Source organism: Coenobita brevimanus, chromosome 95 (genome assembly GCF_032717465.1).
Source record: "Coenobita brevimanus isolate Jiangsu-jjx chromosome 95, ASM3271746v2, whole genome shotgun sequence".
In the NCBI taxonomy this organism is placed as follows: Eukaryota; Metazoa; Arthropoda; class Malacostraca; order Decapoda; family Coenobitidae; genus Coenobita; species Coenobita brevimanus.
The window spans coordinates 27,965,907-27,983,801 of record NC_137048.1 but is presented as its reverse complement, the minus strand read 5'-3'; the positions used below and the strand labels follow the sequence as shown (position 1 = coordinate 27,983,801).

Below are 17,895 nucleotides of genomic sequence, written 5' to 3'. Positions count from 1 at the left end.
AACTGCCTCTTAGTAAACATGTATGCAAATTGGCTAAGTTTGGTGAAGCGGAATATGTATATGATGGAGGCAGTCTTTTTTAATAGGGAAAATTAGGTTTTGGGAGAGAGAGAGAGAGAGAGAGAGAGAGAGGAAATAATGGAATAATGGTGAGTGATGGAGGAGGCAACAGGGATAGCTGGCCCAAACAAGAGCGGGTAAGAAAGTCGAGGGAGAAGGAGGAGGAGGAGGAGGAGGAAAGGAAAAGAAGGAAAAATAAAGAATGATGGGAAAAGGAACTGAGGGGAGAGGCAAGGAAGATGGGAAACACAAGATGCTGTTGTCTAGTTGGCTTTCGAAGCACGTTTTCCTAAGTGACTTATTTTAATACGGTAATCCTTAACATCCTGGCTCCTATGACAATTTCAGCTGAGTAAAATCTTCTATGGTTAACTGAAATGAAACAGGAGAGTTGCCCTGACTATGAGAGGGTTAATATTCACTTAGCTAAATAAAATCGTCTGCCATTAACTGTATAAAGCGCTCTATAATGTCCCAATAATCACAATATGAAGAAGATAAATTTAATAACATAGAAAATAAGAATGTTTCATTCATTCATTCATTGCCAGATGCCATGTATCCCAAACGGGGTGGCCAAGGGCTTAGAGTTAATTGTTTTACAGGGAGGGGCACTAATCCTCCACCAACCCCACTTGACACGTAGGGAGAACGTTATGCCAACAGCATCTGGTATTCCCAGGCGGTCACCCATCCAAGTACTAACCAGACATCTAAAAATAAATAAAACAGTTATTCGGGAATTAGTTTCCAAATAACATCCAACTTCGAGAAACGCAGGCCAATCTCAAACAATAAATCAGTTTTAGTGAGAACTTAGGCTGTCTGGACGTTGCTACCCCTCACCCTGCCCTTGGATGAGAAAGAAGGTCCGGATGATGATGATGATGATGATTGTAAGAATTGCTTATTTATGAAAATATATCTTAAGCTTCAAAGTACAGTACTGCCCTGTCCCGTGTGCATCTCTGAATTTTAGTGCAATACTAAAAATAATGAAGCATTGATCCGGTACTGTACAGTATCTGCATTGCATCTTAAGTACAGTAATTCTCATCTTCCTTATTCATATTACTGTATTACAAGTGCACCTTAGTAGAGACCAGCTGTATTTCAGTGCTAATTAATAATGCAGCCTATACTTATGCTGTGGCCTGTAGTTCATCAGATCTGACGAACTAAGTACTGTACTACTTCTATATTTATAAAAGACTGATTTTACTGTGTATGTAAAATAATACCGTTTGGGAAAAAAAAGTGATTGGGAGAGATCACAGAAAGAGACGGAAGGAAAAGACAAACGTAAGCAAATACATTAAAAAAAAGTCTAAAGTAACGCAACATGGAGAAAATGATGACGGAGGGGGGAAAGTACTGTGTGGTGACCAAGCATCATTATCAGGCTGCTTGAGATGAGAGGAGGATAAGGGGAGATAAAAGACCACACACACACACACACACACAATTACAACAACCCCTTCACTACTATGGACGACCCGATGGTAGGAACAGTAAACTAAAAGGCGAAAATATATATATATATATATATATATATATATATATATATATATATATATATATATATATATATATATATCACGAGGCTAAATATATATATATATATATATATATATATATATATATATATATATATATATATATATATATATATATCACGAGGCTAAATATATATATATATATATATATATATATATATATATATCTAAATAGGAGCAATATATATATATATATATATATATATCACGAGGCTAAAAAAAAAATGTAACTTGAAGAGAGGGTTATTACGAACCTAACTACTAAGCAGGAAGACAGGCTTAACAATCCTCAAAGGGGTGTAGGCAGGATAAAAGCCACACAAAGAGAGGGGAAATAATTGCTCTGCCTTCCCTAATGAATGCCTAGATCCTTAAATCCGATGATAAATTTAAACCTAACACCTCCTTTCCTCAAACTATTATTATTATTATTATTATTATTATTATTATTATTATTATCATTATTATTATTATTAAGCATGGAAGGGACTTTTCGAACTTCTATAAGCCCTTCACAACAATAGATCTTAATAATAATAATAATAATAATAATAATAATCTGCTGGGTTGAAGGAGCTGAGGACTGTTCCCAAATGGGCGTCCCTTTGTCCACAACATCTTAATTACGAGGCTGTGTGTGTGTGTGTGTGTGTGTGTGTGTGTGTGTGTGTGTGTGTGTGTGTGTGTGTGTGTGTGTGTGTGTGTGTGTTGTACGTCAATAGGGCTGGGAAGGCCTTTTGTCTCTGGACCCCGGAAGTGACACGGGAAGCAGTGAACACCTATACTCCTCTCACTCTTATTTGGTCTAAAATTGCCATCTCTCCACATTGAATGCTGAGTAGTAACAACAGCAAGACACTAGAATATGATGCTAATCACGATGGAGTGCCATGAAAAGGATGTAGATTCGTAGTACCGCTTTCTGCTACTGAGCTACGTGAAATAAGCTGCAAAAGGACACTGGGCTAAGTTAAGGTGACAGAACTATAACATCCCCACAGCCTTAAAGACACTGTTAAGATGATCCCCACATTCTTAACGATATGTGAGTGAGTAACCACCTATAGTGCGTTTGTTTCCATATGACAAAGATCTATAACCCGTATTTCAGCTAGGTTTATGGCCACGTGTAGTCAGACTGGAGAAAAGTTCTGACTAGTAACCAGGGAGACTCGTCCCTACTTCATAACCAAGACTCATCGAATTTCACACAACCATGACTTAGTATTCGAGTTGCGGGAAAGGTTTAATTCCATCAAATAATAACAAACCAGCCATTGTGATTACTCTGGATGAGGTGAAAATTTAGGGGGCAATTCTCACCAGTCTCAACATTAAGCAGATATTTCGAGGCATTTGTCCCACAGACTGAGGGTATGATCTGCTAAATTTACCTTGGCCTAAAACTGCCGCGCTCTAACATGAGATTAACACAACATAGTGCTAGTTACGTAGACGTGCTATAGAAGGATATGGAGCCGTAGTATTCAAGTGTATCTGCCACTGAGCTACGACGAAAAAAATGCAAAAGGACGAAAATCGCTATGTCAGAGTGGGAGAACTACGGCATGTCACAAAAAACACACCACACCCTGAGCAAACCGAACAGGCGGGGTACCAATCGTGCATGTCTAGTTTCTCAAAATCCCATGTAGCGCAAGAAGTATCATTTTTTCGTTTTATTTTTAGACAGTTTGGCTCATTGAATGCCTCTGCACAGTATCAAAATCATGTAATAATCTTCTTCCACTCATCCTTCTCGTCGCGTCTCCTCTCTCTCTCTCTCTCTCTCTCTCTCTCAACCTGAAGAGCTTGTCCCTCCACAAATCCCTCTCACCTCCCTGCCCCTCTCATCGATCCACCAGGCGTCAAGTATGATAACTACAAAGCCAAGTAATTCCCACTCAACCGCTCGCCTCTCGCACCACCCCGTCCCTCTCCCCTCTCCTTTCACTCTCACAACATTCTCTCTCCTTTTACGTCCTTTTTTACTCCTGTATTTTTTTTTTTTTATCACTATTCAGACATGCATCTCTCCCATCTTTCTCTCTTAACATGGCCCCCTTTCCTCCCATCTTTCCCTACCCATACTCTCACGCGTCTCAGGGTCGTGGCATGCTGCAAAAGCCTTCGTAGTACCTCTTCCTTAGTGATTTATTTCTGCACAAGTTTACATGATACTGTAGGTGAGTTATATCGTGTTAACATCGACATACAGTAGTTTGCATCAAAAGATATAAGAGGTTACTATGGTATAATATGCAAAATAAATCACCACTGAACAAGAATTACGAAGTCTCCTCTACCACCTCGGCCCGTATTCTCGTCGGGTAAGGAAGCTCCCTAACACCTCTTCCTTAGCGACTTACTTTTGGATATGGCTGGTTGGTATCCGTTTGTACGTTATGTATGCAGAGTATGGCGATGATTGAAGGATTTACATAACACAGAATAAGACAGGAAGGTGTATTAAGCAAAAATAAATCGCTTAGGAAAAGGTGTTAGAGAGAGTCATGACCCACCTGGTAAGCATCGGGTATGTTGACCATAGTGCCGCTCATGGCCGTGTAACCGACGATGCCACAGCCCCAGGGAATGCGAATCTCCTCTTTCTCCTCCATCTCCTCCACGGTAGAGTCCGGATTGACGTCGAAGAGGGTGGAGACCAGGCATCGGTTGTCCGCATCCTGAAGGGGGAAAGGAGAGGGGAAGTGAGGGGAGGAGAAGTGAAGTTGAGTGTGTGTGTGTGTGTGTGTGTGTGTGTGTGTGTGTGTGTGTGTGTGTGTGTGTGTGTGTGTGTGTGTGTGTGAGAGAGAGAGAGAGAGAGAGAGAGAGAGAGGTGAAGGGGGGGAGGAGTGGGAAAGAGGCTGCGTGAAGTGAAATAAAATAGGAGAGGTCAAGTGAGGGGAGGGGAGGGGAACCTGACAGAGAGAGGGGAGGGAAAGTTAAAAAGAAGTGATACCAAAATAACGATAAGGGGAGGCGAGGGTAAGTGAGGGGAAAGGAACATGGATAAGGGGAGATGAGGGGAGATGAGGGGAAAGGAACATGGATAAGGGGAAGTGAGGGCAGATAAGGGGAAAGGAACATGGATAAGGGGAAATGAGGGGAGATGAGGGGAAAGGAACATGGTTAACGGGAGACGAGGGGATGTGAAACCAACAGAGAGTGAGAGAGAGGAGGTAGGTTACGTGAAGAGGTATATATTTATAAAGAGGTAAGGATAGGTGTGGTGATAAAGTAGAGGCGAAGTGAAGTGAAGAAGTGAAGTGATGTGAAGTGAAGTGTGAGGTGAGGTGAGGTGAGGTGAGGAGATGCGAAGCGAAGTGAAGTGAAGTGAAGTTAGGTGAGGTGATGTGAAGTGAAGTGAAGTGAGGGTGCTAGGTAACAGATTCATGGAGGTTCTATCAAGTTGGCCGGCCGTGTGAGGGAGGAAAGGATAAGAAGCGGTGAGGGAGGTAGGCAGAAAGGGGAGAAGCAAGGAAAGAGGGAGGGAGGGACGGAAAATGGATGAGGACGCGTGGAAGGGAGGGAGGGAGAGAGAGGAAGAAGAAATATACGGAGGAAAGGAAAGAGGTGAGGAAATAAACTAGAGGGAAATTTTAAAGGGTGAAGAAAACATGAAAAAGAGCGAAGAAAAGAAGAAGCTGAGAGAGAGAGAGAGAGAGAGAGAGAGAGAGAGAGGGAACTGAGAACACAGAGGGGAAGAAAAAGAATGACGCAATGAAGAAGTGAAGAAGACGAGGAAAAGCGAAAGGAAGTGAAGAAAAATGAGATATGGTGAAAAACTGGGATAGAAGAAAGGGGGATGTCAGGAAAAAATGAGGAAAAAAAAATGGAAAATTGTGTAAAAAAAAAAAAGGGGGGGGCGGGGACGATGAAAAAAAAAAAAGAAGTAAAGGGAAAGAGATACATAAATCAGCAAAAGGTAAAAATAATAATAAAATACTATATACCATGGATGCAGGCAGTAATCTATGTGGGTGTGTGGGATTAAAAACGAAGAGGAATATTGGAACGAAATATTGGGTGGTTCTGAGCGTCTGTCTGTCCAGCTGCACTACAACATAATATCGGAGGAGTGACACTGTTCAAAAAAAGTAATAAAGAGAAGAATATTTATTTCTTATTTCATTTGTGACATTGTTCAAAAAAGCAATAAAGAATGCAAATATATTTCTCATATCGGAGGAGTGACACTGTGCACAAAGCAATAAAGTGATGCATATTTTTATTTCATCCTTGTATAAAACTGAATATACAACTACTGACAAAAAAGATACTGCAAATGGAAAAAACTCATTCTAATTAAGGGAGACGTTGCCAGAATTTGTGCGAGGAATGTTTGCTTTGACAGGCGTACAGGGGGCCGTCACAAGGCTGATTGGAGATAATTAAATGAAGGAGGCAGGCTAGGCAGAGGGAACGGTCAGGTGCGTATCGATTGCTTCTTCTGCGCGCATCACTATACCGTTGCCTGACTGTGGAAATTCCCGTGCAATTACAGTGTATTGTAAATTATGCTTCACCTGAGAGATCATTAATTTTGGCAGCAGGGGAATCATTAATTTTCGTAGCAGGAAGACCATTAATTTTCACTGTACCGGTAAGAGATCATTAATTTCGTAACAGGGAGACCACTGATTTTCATAGTACCGGAAAGAGATCATTACTTTTGGTAGTAGCGAGACGATTAATTTTGGTAGTACAGAGACCAATGATTTTGGTAGTACCGGTATGAGAGACAATTAACTTTCGTAGCGAGACCATTAAGTTTCGTAGTATGAGACCATTAATTCTGACTGTCCATTAATTCTGGTTGCAAAGAGACCACTAATTTGTTAGAAGAGATATCACAATTTTTGGCAGGAGAGAGGCCCTTAATTCTGGTACTTAGTTTAGGCTCTGGAATGTCTTTGTAACTGGAGATTAAAAGGGACTGCATTCTAATTAAATAAAAAAGAAAGTTACATTCACTACTTCCCCTTCAACTCACCTATCTGTTCTTTCGTCTGTTTCTTTTTATTTTTTTCATCTGTACCATTTTTATCTGTACCATTTTTTCATTACACTGGCTTCCCCCCCCCCCCCACATCTTCCACCACCCTCACTTCTCTACCAATGCCACTGTCTATTAACCCAACACCTACCAACCTCATTTCTCTACCAACTCTATCCCTACCAAGCCCACCCCTGCCAACCTTATTCCTGCCAACCCCACCTCTCTACCAACTCCATCCCTAACGACCCCATCCCTGCCAACCCCACCTCTCTACTAAGTCGATCACCAGCCAACCTCCCTTTCAACCCTATCACCTACCTACCCATACACTTTCCCACCCTACCTCTCTGCCAAACTCACGGCCTGCCTATCCCACCCCATATCAACCTCACCCACCCACAACCCTATACCCTTCCAACCCCACCTCCAACCTTACTCTCCTCCCATCCCACCCCCAACCAACTCTCTTCCCACCCCACGCCCAACCCTACCCTCTTTCCACCCAACTCCCAGCCCTGCCTTCTTCCCACCCAACCCCCAACCAACCACTCTTCCCACCCCACTCCCAACCAACCTTACCCCCTGCACGAGGAAGAGTGAACATCTGTCTGCGCTGGTGAGAATGGACACGTTCTGCAAGATCTTGTGGCAGAGAGAGCGCACGTCCAGATCGTTGCAGATGTCCTTCACCAACTCGAAGATCAGCTGACGTTCATCCAGGCCCTTCAGCTCCGTTTTAGACTTGCGGCGGACCTGGAGCAGAGAGGCAGAAAGAAAAATCTAAATAGATGGGAATTATATACTCTCTTCACTTTGCCTTGCCTAAAATTGCCATCTCCATCTTGAATTCTTCCAAGCCCTTTCTGCTCCGTTTTGGGCTTGCGGCGGACCTGAAGAAAGAAAAAAAAAATAGGAATGCTACTCTGCTCACTAGCCTTGCTTCACTGCTATCACGGGAATTACTGTCCATTTTGCAGTTTTTCATTGTCAAAATTTGGAGCATTAATGAGATGCAAGCGAATATGGAAGTTACCTTTGCAAGTATGGCGACGTTCTCAGCAGCTCCAGCGGGGGAGAGGAAGGTGGGTGTGCCGTCTATGGTGGTCACTATGGGTTTGGTCAGGCCCCCACGCTCGAACTCGTGTGCTGAGATCTTACGTACGGGGGTCGCTGCGCCTGAGGGGGGGGGGGGATAAGTAGAAGTAAATGATTTAGTAATGAAAATAAATGGCATGAGGAAAAATAACTGATAATATAAATGGAAGGATTATTATCGCCGTCGCTGTACCTAGAGGAGGGGGGGATTAAGTATAAGTAAATTAATCGAGAAAAAGAGACGTGAGGAGAGAAAAGGAAAGAAAGGAGAAGGAAAGAAGGAGGAGATATAAAGGTAGAAAGATAAACCAAACTTAACCTCCACAATAGAAAAAAAAAAGACTGAAGACTTGAGTAAGAGGTAAAATGTGGCTAAGACATTGAGTTAGATAGGCTTAAGTAAATCCTCGCGTCCCAGCTTCGTGCCAAACCGAGGTCGAGACTTATGCTATCAAAAACCATGATTGGAAAATGTGGGGTAGGCGCCAGGGAGAGAGACTGATATGGACAGAGACTGGGAGACAGATACATGGATAGTTTAAAGATAGGTGGACAGGAAAATAGATATAGAAAGACAGATGTGACAGATGGAAATAGACAGATAGATTGACAGACGGACGGACAGAAATACACAGAGAGACAGACAGTAATACAAAAACACGCAGCTAGACAAGCAGAAAATCTATGTAGAGAAAGGGAGAATGACATAGAAAAGCTATGCAGAAAAAGGTAAGGTCAGACAGAACAGCCAGGCACTGAAAGAGACAGAGATAGGGAGACTGAGATGAGACAGAGACAAAAATGAATATACAGAGAAAACCTGCCACGTGTATATTTCCTTCTACGACTACTTCTACCCCCTGATGACGTCACAGGTCGCTTACTCTCCGGGACACTCAATCACAGAGGTCAACAATTCACCGAGTTAATTAAATCGCGTATGGCCATTGATTTTTGTGCCTGGTAAATGATTGAAATTAAATGGGTACGTTCATTTTCTTTCACCATCAAACACACACCAACATCCCCAGGCTTCCTTGACTCCCTCTCAGCCGAATAAAACCATTGGCCGTCAGCAGGAATCCAGCACTAGAGTTACCCCGGCCGTGAAAGGGTTAAATACACAAGCTAAATATTTCAGTACATATATATTAACACTTTCCTGGGATTTTGTTTTAGTCATTTTACCCCGCTATTTACTAAGGGATAATAATAAACAGAATACAATCCCTAGAAGGCAAATGATATATATAGACAGACAGGTACACTTAGATACACCTGTACACAGATAGATATAGACAGATTGGTGGAAAATACAGGTAGACATAAAGATACAGGAGACGGATAGATGGACAACCAGACAAAAAAGGTTAACACAAAAAAAACACAAACACTCTCTCTCTCTCTCTCTCTCACACACACACACACACACACACACACACACACACACACACACACACAAACTCTCTCTCTTTCTCTCTCTCTCTCTCTCTCTCTCTCACACACACACACACACACACAAACTCTCTCTCTCTCTCTCACACACACACACACACACACACACACACACACACACACACAGTCCAGTTGCACGCCTTCAACGCGTCGGGTGTAGCGGGTGAGTGAATAATGCATAAGCTTCCGTGTTTGCCTCACAAGTCCATGTTGACCGCGCACGTGGCAATGTTTACACTACACAAACAACACGAGTCATGAGATTATGGCGCGTACTCCCGTCGTTTAAGGAAGCTCCCTAACACCTCTTCCTTAGCGATTTATTTTTGAACAGGAGTGGTTAACATCCTTTTGTATGACTCTCTTCCTTAGCGATTTATTTCTGGATAGGAGTGGTTAATATCCTTTTGTATGTATATCTCTTCTTTAGCGATTCATTTTTGTATACGGCTGGCTATTGTAGTTGTGTCGCTATTTATGCAGAGTATGTTGACATTAGAATGATTTAAGCAACACAGAATAGGTCGGTAAGGTGTAATAAGCAAAATAAACCGCTGAGGAAGGGGTGTTGGGGAGCTTCCTTAACCGACGAGAATAAAAGTCTAAATGTAAGATGGGTGGTTGTTTTTTTTTTTGTTTTTTTTCATTACAGCTGCATCTTACTTCTCCAATCCTAAAAATATCTCCTCTACGAGTATTTTCCAACAGTCTATATACTTTGGAATTATTATTATTATTATTATTATTATTATTGTTCGAAAAGTCGCCATCTGTTCTTATTCATATAATTATTTATATTGATAAAATCGCCATCTATTCTTTTCTTCTTACTGTTATTGTTATTATTATTATTATTATTATTATTATTATTATTATTACTACTACTACTACTACTACTACTACTACTATTTAACAACTTTTACGAGGTTAATAAAGGTTCTATCTACCCACCTCCCTCCCCCCCAAAAAAAAAAAATCAATAAACATTCCACAATAAACATGGATATAAATTTTCAACTCCCCGCTCGCTGATAACCATTCCATCGCAGACACACGGCCGAACTAACTTTTGGCGCAGAATGAACCCGCCCAGGTACCCCCTCCCCAGCCGTAAACAACAAGGGGGGCGAGTGAGAAAAAATCTCTCTCTCTCTCTCTCTCTTTCACACACACACACACACACACACACACACACACACACACACACACACACACACACACACACACACACACACACACACACACACACACACACACACACACACACACATATATATATATATATATATATATATATATATATATATATATATATATATATACCGCACGCCGGCTCAGTGGTAACGCTCTCGCCTAGCATCTGCTAGGACGTGGGTTCGCGCCTTGCTTGGGTGCGAAAAGTTTCACTGACGAAGCGGGTGGGTACCGTACCCCTTGAGCAAGGGGATGGGTATGTGCTTGTGTGAAGGTCAAGGCCTTGCCCTTACATCGGACTATATGAACTCTCAGTTCTCTTCCGGGAGGGTAAAAAGCTAATGATCACTACAATCACGCGATCCTGACCAACCCGGTGAATTACACGCCAGCCCACCCACACACCTTACCCACCTCCAAGCTCTACACCCACCCACACCACACCCCCACACCCCCGCCACACAGCTCTATCGACTTTCATTATTAACTTTGGCTGTACACTGCATAAACTGGCGGCTGTGTTAGAGTTCCCGGGAGTTGAGGGGGAATGGACCAGCTTGGTTTTCCATTAGCTGGGATCAATAGAGTGGCTGTGTTTTTCTGGGGTAGTGGTGTTGGATCATGATATTTTCGGTACAGTAGGTGGAAGGAAAGTGTATTTCTCTCTCTCTCTCTCTCTCTCTCTCTCTCTCTCTCTCTCTCTTTCAAAGATATATCAATTCGTATTAAGCAAAATATACGTTATGCTGATGGTATGAATCGGTTGAGTGACATTAACATTACAACAACAACAACTATTACTACTATTAGTACTACCATCATAACCAGTTCACCACCTCCACCATTACCACTACAACAATAATAATAATAATAATAATAATAATAATAATAATAACAAAAATAATAATTTTACCTCATCTAATGCAAACTAGAAAAAGGTCCCTAGAAATCACCAAAAAAAGAATAAATAAATGAATAATAATAATAATAACAATAATAATAATCATCATCATCATAATCATAATAATAATAATTCAATATCAGCCTAATTAGGGATAAAATACAGGGGGGAATTCTATATACTGTAATTAATATCATTCGCGTCATAAAAGTTATCACGCCCCTCATCATTTAAAAGAGAGAGAGAGAGAGAGAGAGAGAGAGAGAATACTAGAAACTTAGGGATATCAATTTCTAGATTATGTAGCAAGATTTTGAGATGTTTATTTCCATTTAGATATATATTTTTGAGATTCTTGCCAACTTGATGATTTTCCAGAAAATTAAGCATATTTTTCACGATTTTCAACTGTGTGTGTGTGTGTGTGTGTGTGTGTGTGTGTGTGTGTGTGTGTGTGTGTGTGTGTGTGTGTGTGTGTGTGTGTGTAGCGATAATAATACCGTTTTTCAATGACAAATAAATAAAAATCTTGAGATAAGATGAAAAGTAATTACATGGAAACTCTTTGTGTGTCGTGACATTCAAACATTTTCATCCTACATAATAACAATAATAACAATAATAATAACAACAACAATAATAATAATAATAATAATAATAATAATTTTAGTTACGAGGACAAAATTAATCATCGTAAGTTCTGTCGTAAATCTCGCGGCAGTCGGAAGCGTAATGTCGGAAATGGTGATTAGGACGTCATCTGCTTCTTAATTGCTCTGTTTCTGACGTCCATTCTCGTCCTCTCCTTTAATTACTGCGGGATTTAATTACTCCTTTAATTACTCCCTCTGTCACGCCGCCTTTCTTCCCGCCAGGTCACAGAAGGAGCGGATTAAAATGGACTAGACAAAGTGGATTACATTAAGCAGGATGGATTTAGGATTAGCTTACTGTACCCTGAATATCTTTGTTCAGAAAAGTGAGATTATTATTTCCTGAATATTAATGGCTATTGCACTGTTAATATTACTGGGAATGTTTTTAATGATGACAAGGATTACCGGCATGAAAGACGATGAGAAATAAGAAGTTATAGGAAGGCCGTAGTTTTAACCCAAAGGTCCTTTGGATGTGAACCCAGTGGACTGCAGGCTGAAATTACTCTTCCCTTCAGTCCACCTTCCTTCTTTCAGGGGACAGGGATGATGCTGAGAAAAATGAGTCAGTGGGAAAACTTTAACCCAGTTTTTTTTTTTTTTTTTCGCCTAACTCCTGATTCTCTGCATATTCCTCCTATGATCACTATACTCTGTTCACTCCAACTTGGCCTTAAATTGCCACCTCTCCACTTTGAATGCCGAGTTGCAACAGCAGATTAACACTAGAATATGATGCTGTCACCATGAAGTGCTAAGGAAAGGATGTAGTGCCGTATAGTACTGTCTTTTCCTGTCACTGAGCCGCGTGATGTAAGCTGAACAGGGACGAAATTCTGGGCCACGTTAGAGTGAATGGAGTACAGACACGTATGAGTTCGCTTTTCTTCACACTCGCGACGGTCATCTTTAAGAAAACCTAACCTTACATAACTTCTTCTACAATGCCATCCAAGCGTCCTGAGTAATTTATTTCCCGGAATTCTCATCTCCATTTTTTTTTTTTTTTTTTTTTTTTTTTGTGTCCAACTCTGGGCATAGGCTTCACAGCCTGCTATCAAGGCCCAGCAGTCCTCCTACATACCATACACCTCTACATGTCACCACTTCGGCGCTAACACCCACCGTCCATATTGAATACATGCTAGGGCTGTCTCATACAGGACTGGTGTATTGGTATTAGCGGGGGTATTTTTACAACATGTCGGCGGGTCTTCTGGTAGATCAGTAAAGCCTGATTTAATGAAATTCAAATCCTTAAACTGTTCCCTGCCCCAGCCAGGATTCGAACCGGGGTCCGTGAGGACTGCAGGCCACCTCTCTACCGATTGAGCCACCTAATCGTGCTTCTTTCCTTTATTACTTTCTATCCTCAAGCCATCATCTGCATCTCATTTTTGCTTCTCTCCTTACTTTTTAAATATCAACTTTTCCTCTTCCCCTTAGTAATATTCTCACCCCATAAATTTCTTCCCAGTTTTGTTTTTTCCCCCTTATTAGTTTCTAAAAAAAATAATCTCTTCCTCTTTTCCTTCACAATATTGTAAGCCTATATTCCTCTCACTTTTGCTTCTTCCACTTATTACTTTCTAAAAATATTCTCTTCCCCTCTCCTTTCATAATATTCTCAGATTATTAAATTTCTCTAATGTCTGCCTCTCCACTTTCTTACTCTCTAAAATACCAACTTCTTCCACTTGATAATATTCTCAGCCCATTAATATCCCTCATATTTTCCCTAACTCCCTCTTTACTTTTTAATATATTACTCTCTTCCTCATCTTCATAATATTCTCAGCTCATTAAATTCCTCCCATGTTTGCTTCTTTCACCTCTTCATAATACACTCAGCAAACTAATTCTCTTATTTTTTCCCCCAAGTCCCATCTTACTTACAAAAATATTTTTTTCCTCTTCTCCTTCGTAATACTCTCAGCTCCTTAAACTCCTCTCATGTTTGCCTCACTAACCTATTCCTCTTTATAATATTCTCAGCCCATAATATTCCTCTCATTTTCCCTCTGTTTCTCTTCCTCCTTTCTAAAATATTAATCTCTTCCTCTTCTTCATCATTTTCTCAGCTCATTATATTCCTCTCATGTTTACCTCACCCACTTCTCCTTGTGCATAATATTCTCAACCCGTTACATACCTCTCATTCCTGTCTCTCTCTATTTTCTTACTCTTTACATAGTCTCTTCCACTTCATAAAATTCTCAGGCCATTATTTTCTTTTATTTTCGCCTATTTCCCTTCTTGCTCACGAAAATTTAACCTCTTCCTTTCCCAGCTAAAAGTTCCGTAACACTTATTCGTCAGTGATTTGTTATAGCAGACAGCTCATTAATATCCTGTTCTTTATGAGATTTACTGATGGTCATGTCGCTATTAAAAACATATAATCACAATACAATACGCTATACAGGGTGTAATAAGCAAAATAAACAGCTTAGGAAGGGGTGCGATGACGTATTCTGCGACTGGAGAGAGAGAGAGAGAGAGAGAGAGAGAGAGAGAGAGAGAATCATGTGTTTAAGGACAAAGAACAGAGACACTAGTGAATGTAAATATTATGAGTGTGATATGGGTGTATTTAGAGATACAGATTTACTCTCTCCAAATGCTGAGAGAGAGAGAGAGAGAGAGAGAGAGAGAGAGAGAGAGAGAGAATCATCACCATCACCCCGCAAATTAAAGACATCAAAGGCCTTAAAAAATCGCCAAGAGGTAGTCAGAATAAAACAAAACACTTCCTCTTTCTTCTCACCGTCTTTAAAGTCACAGATCTTCACCTCTTTCACCTCTCCAACTCAAGACACTCGCTAAATTAAATCCTGAAGACAAACACGGGCCCGCTTCACCTTAATTAAGTAAGCAAGCAAGCAAGAAGGCGCCCTCACCCTTGCGCCTTAACTCTCTCGCACCTGTATGTGTCAGAGTAAAGGTGCAAAAGAGAGATATGGCGTAAAGGAAGGATGGAAGAAATGAAATTGGGGGGTCTTCCCTATAAATATCACACCATCATCCTTGCACCTTAACTCTCTGGCACCTGCATGTGTCAAAATAAAGGTGCAAAGGAGAGATGAGAAGGCGTAAAGTAAAGATGGAGGGAAACTGAGGCGTCTTTGCCATAAATAACACTTCTTATGAGGATATGTAGACGTGATTTTTTCCCCCTTAGAAGTATGGTATTGCAGAAGGAGCAAGAGAAGGAAAAGTGCAAAGGATGGGTGTAAGGAAGTATAAAAAGAAGGAAGGACAGAAAGGAACGATGTACAGAAAGAAGGATGGATAAGGAGGATCGATGTACTGAAAGATGGAATGATGGTGAGAAAGAAAAGATAGCAATGAGGGATGTAAAGAAGGATGGATGACAAGAAGGAAGGAGTGAAAGGAAAGATGTAAACAAGGGAAGACGAAAGCGGGAAGGAAAGACAAACTGAGTAAACAGAGGATGAAACGGGCCAAAGAAGGACGCGAATGAGCAAATGGAAGACGAGAGGGAGCAAGGGAAAGACGAAGAAGTGCAGAAGAAGAATTAAAAGAGGTAACGCGCTAAGAAAGGACGGAGAAAAGACATGGTGTACAGGAAAGATGAAGACGAGCAAAATATGATAACCAAACGAGAAGGAATAATGAAATGACATGAAAAGATACAAAGAGATTAAAATACAAAGTTAAGATGGGCATACGCAAGGAAAAGATGAAAAAAAAAAAAAAAAAAAGCAAGGTAGATTTTTAATAGGAAATTGGATGAAAATGTGGAAAAATGTACAAAAATAAAGGATAACGATGACACAGAAATGGAGTTCGTAATGTATATAAATCTTTAAACAAAATCTGAAAAGAAAGAAAATACACAAAGAAGAACCAAGGATATACATTACACAAAAGAAACAACACAAGATAATACACAAAAAGGAAAGGATAAAAGATGAAACCCGGAAGAGAAAATAACAGAAGTAGGACAAACAAAGTACAGTCTTCAGCAAAAAGGAAAACAAAAGAAAACATACAAGAAAAAGATATAATTAAAATGAGAAAACCGGAAGAGAAACACGAAAAAAAAAAAAAAAGCGAGAGGGTGAAAATTCTAAGCAGAAGAATAATATAAAAAAAATTGAACAGGATGAAGGAAGAACGAGAGTAAAATCTTATGTTGAAGAAAAACCTGATTGCTCCAGAGGCCAGCTGTAAAATTCTTAGATGTTTTTTCAACCATCTTCACAGCTTCCACGGGATGTCTTAAGTCTTGTCTGTTTTTCTGTCTGTCTGTTTGGTCTGTTTATCTGTATCTGTCTGTCAGTCTATCTGTCTTATCTATCCGTCTGTCTGTCTGCGGTCTGTACCTTCTAGGCTTTCAGACAACCAACCACTGTAATACTGATCTACTATAGTGCTTCTCTCTCTCTCTCTCTCTCTCTCTCTCTCTCTCCTTATATCTGCCCCTGTCTTTCTGTTTTTCCACTCTATCAACATGTTGACGAGAGAGAGAGAGAGAGAGAGAGAGAGTAGTGTCCCCTCTTATCAACAAAAGGTGCATCTGGTTCCTTCAAAAGAGTGTGTCCTCCTCGCAAACTCGCACGCGAAAATACTCGCAAACTGCACGTAAAATCCTTCGCAAAATTTGCCTTAGCTCAATGCCTCAATATTGCCTAAACTCAACACTTCGCACCCAAAACATTTCCTAACACCACACACACACACACACACACACACACACACACACACACACACACACACACACACACACACACACACACACACACACACACACTCCAAGCTCTCAAGTAAAATCCCTCCAAAAGCATATCACACGCGAAAAAAAAAAAAAAAAACTCCACGCAAAAACACAAAACACCTCAGCCTCACACGCAAAAGCACGAAGCCCCACAGCCTCACAAAAGCCACACGCAAAAACACAAAACAGCACAAAGACACACGCCAAATTCCTCTAATCTCAAAATCTCAAGCAAGAACACAATACACACAACCTTTCTCTCTGTCACACACACACACACACACACACACACACACACACACACACACACACACCACAAAAGAGCCCCATTCACCAAGCGGGCCCCTCAAACTTTTGGAAAATGGAAAACTCTATGAGGAAGCGCTCGAGTGGCCTTAAATTCTACACACTTAAGAAGGCAAACAAGGTGAATGGAGAGGGAGTGGGGTGGGGGGGTCTGGCACGGAAGCACTCATTTACTGTATATGGCACTAGGAAAATATACGAGTACAGTTGAGTGCCCGCTTTCCTGCCGTGCCCACACTAATATTCTTTACTAATAAGGTGTCGTGTGCTTTGTTGTGCAGTAAAGATTCATATACTGATATTTTACTTCTAACTGCGAGACAGGCATGAGACTTAAAAAAAAAAAAACTGACGGCTTTATTGACCTTAGTGCTATCAATCTATATCTTAGCCTCTCTCTCTCTCTCTCTCTCTCAACATCGATAAATAGTTACTCTCATATGTACTCATGGTTTTTTATCAGGTAACGCGAGTGTTTTTATCCATATATTTATGTGTATAAGTCGACTACATTTTTAGATGATGGAGTTTTTGTGTGGACAGAAATGTATAACTGGAGAAACGAAATAATAATAAAAGAAAAAAATAGTAGTAGTAGTAGTAGTAGTTGTAGTAGTAGTAGAAGTAGCAGTAGTAGTAGAAGTAGTGGTGGTAGTAGTAGTCGTAAATGATGATGATGATGATGATGATGATGATGATGATGATGATGATAATGATGATGATAACAATAATAATAATAATAATAATAATAATACCCATCATAATTACCACCGTTATCATCATTATCCTACCCACCATTAACCGTACCTTAATGAGAGGTCTGCCTTAATCTGCATATTATTAAGAAGGAAATTAAAAGGGCGTTATAAAGAAGGGATAATGATAATTGTGGGTTCGTCACATCAAGGGATTCTCTCTCTCTCTCTCTC

At 40.5% G+C, this 17,895-nt stretch overlaps 1 protein-coding gene across 1 annotated transcript in view; it reads right to left on the bottom strand.

The window, feature by feature from the left end:
• The window catches only part of LOC145413161 (dual 3',5'-cyclic-AMP and -GMP phosphodiesterase 11-like), a 58,945-nt gene that overhangs the window by 24,390 nt on the left and 16,660 nt on the right, over positions 1-17,895 (bottom strand). Inside the window, exons 4-6 of the mRNA XM_080282886.1 lie at positions 7,652-7,794; positions 7,189-7,371; positions 4,139-4,303 (exon numbers count right to left, since the gene is read on the bottom strand). Of these exons, the coding sequence (XP_080139012.1) occupies positions 4,139-4,303; positions 7,189-7,371; positions 7,652-7,794 (491 nt within the window). The remainder of the gene's footprint in view (positions 1-4,138; positions 4,304-7,188; positions 7,372-7,651; positions 7,795-17,895) is intronic.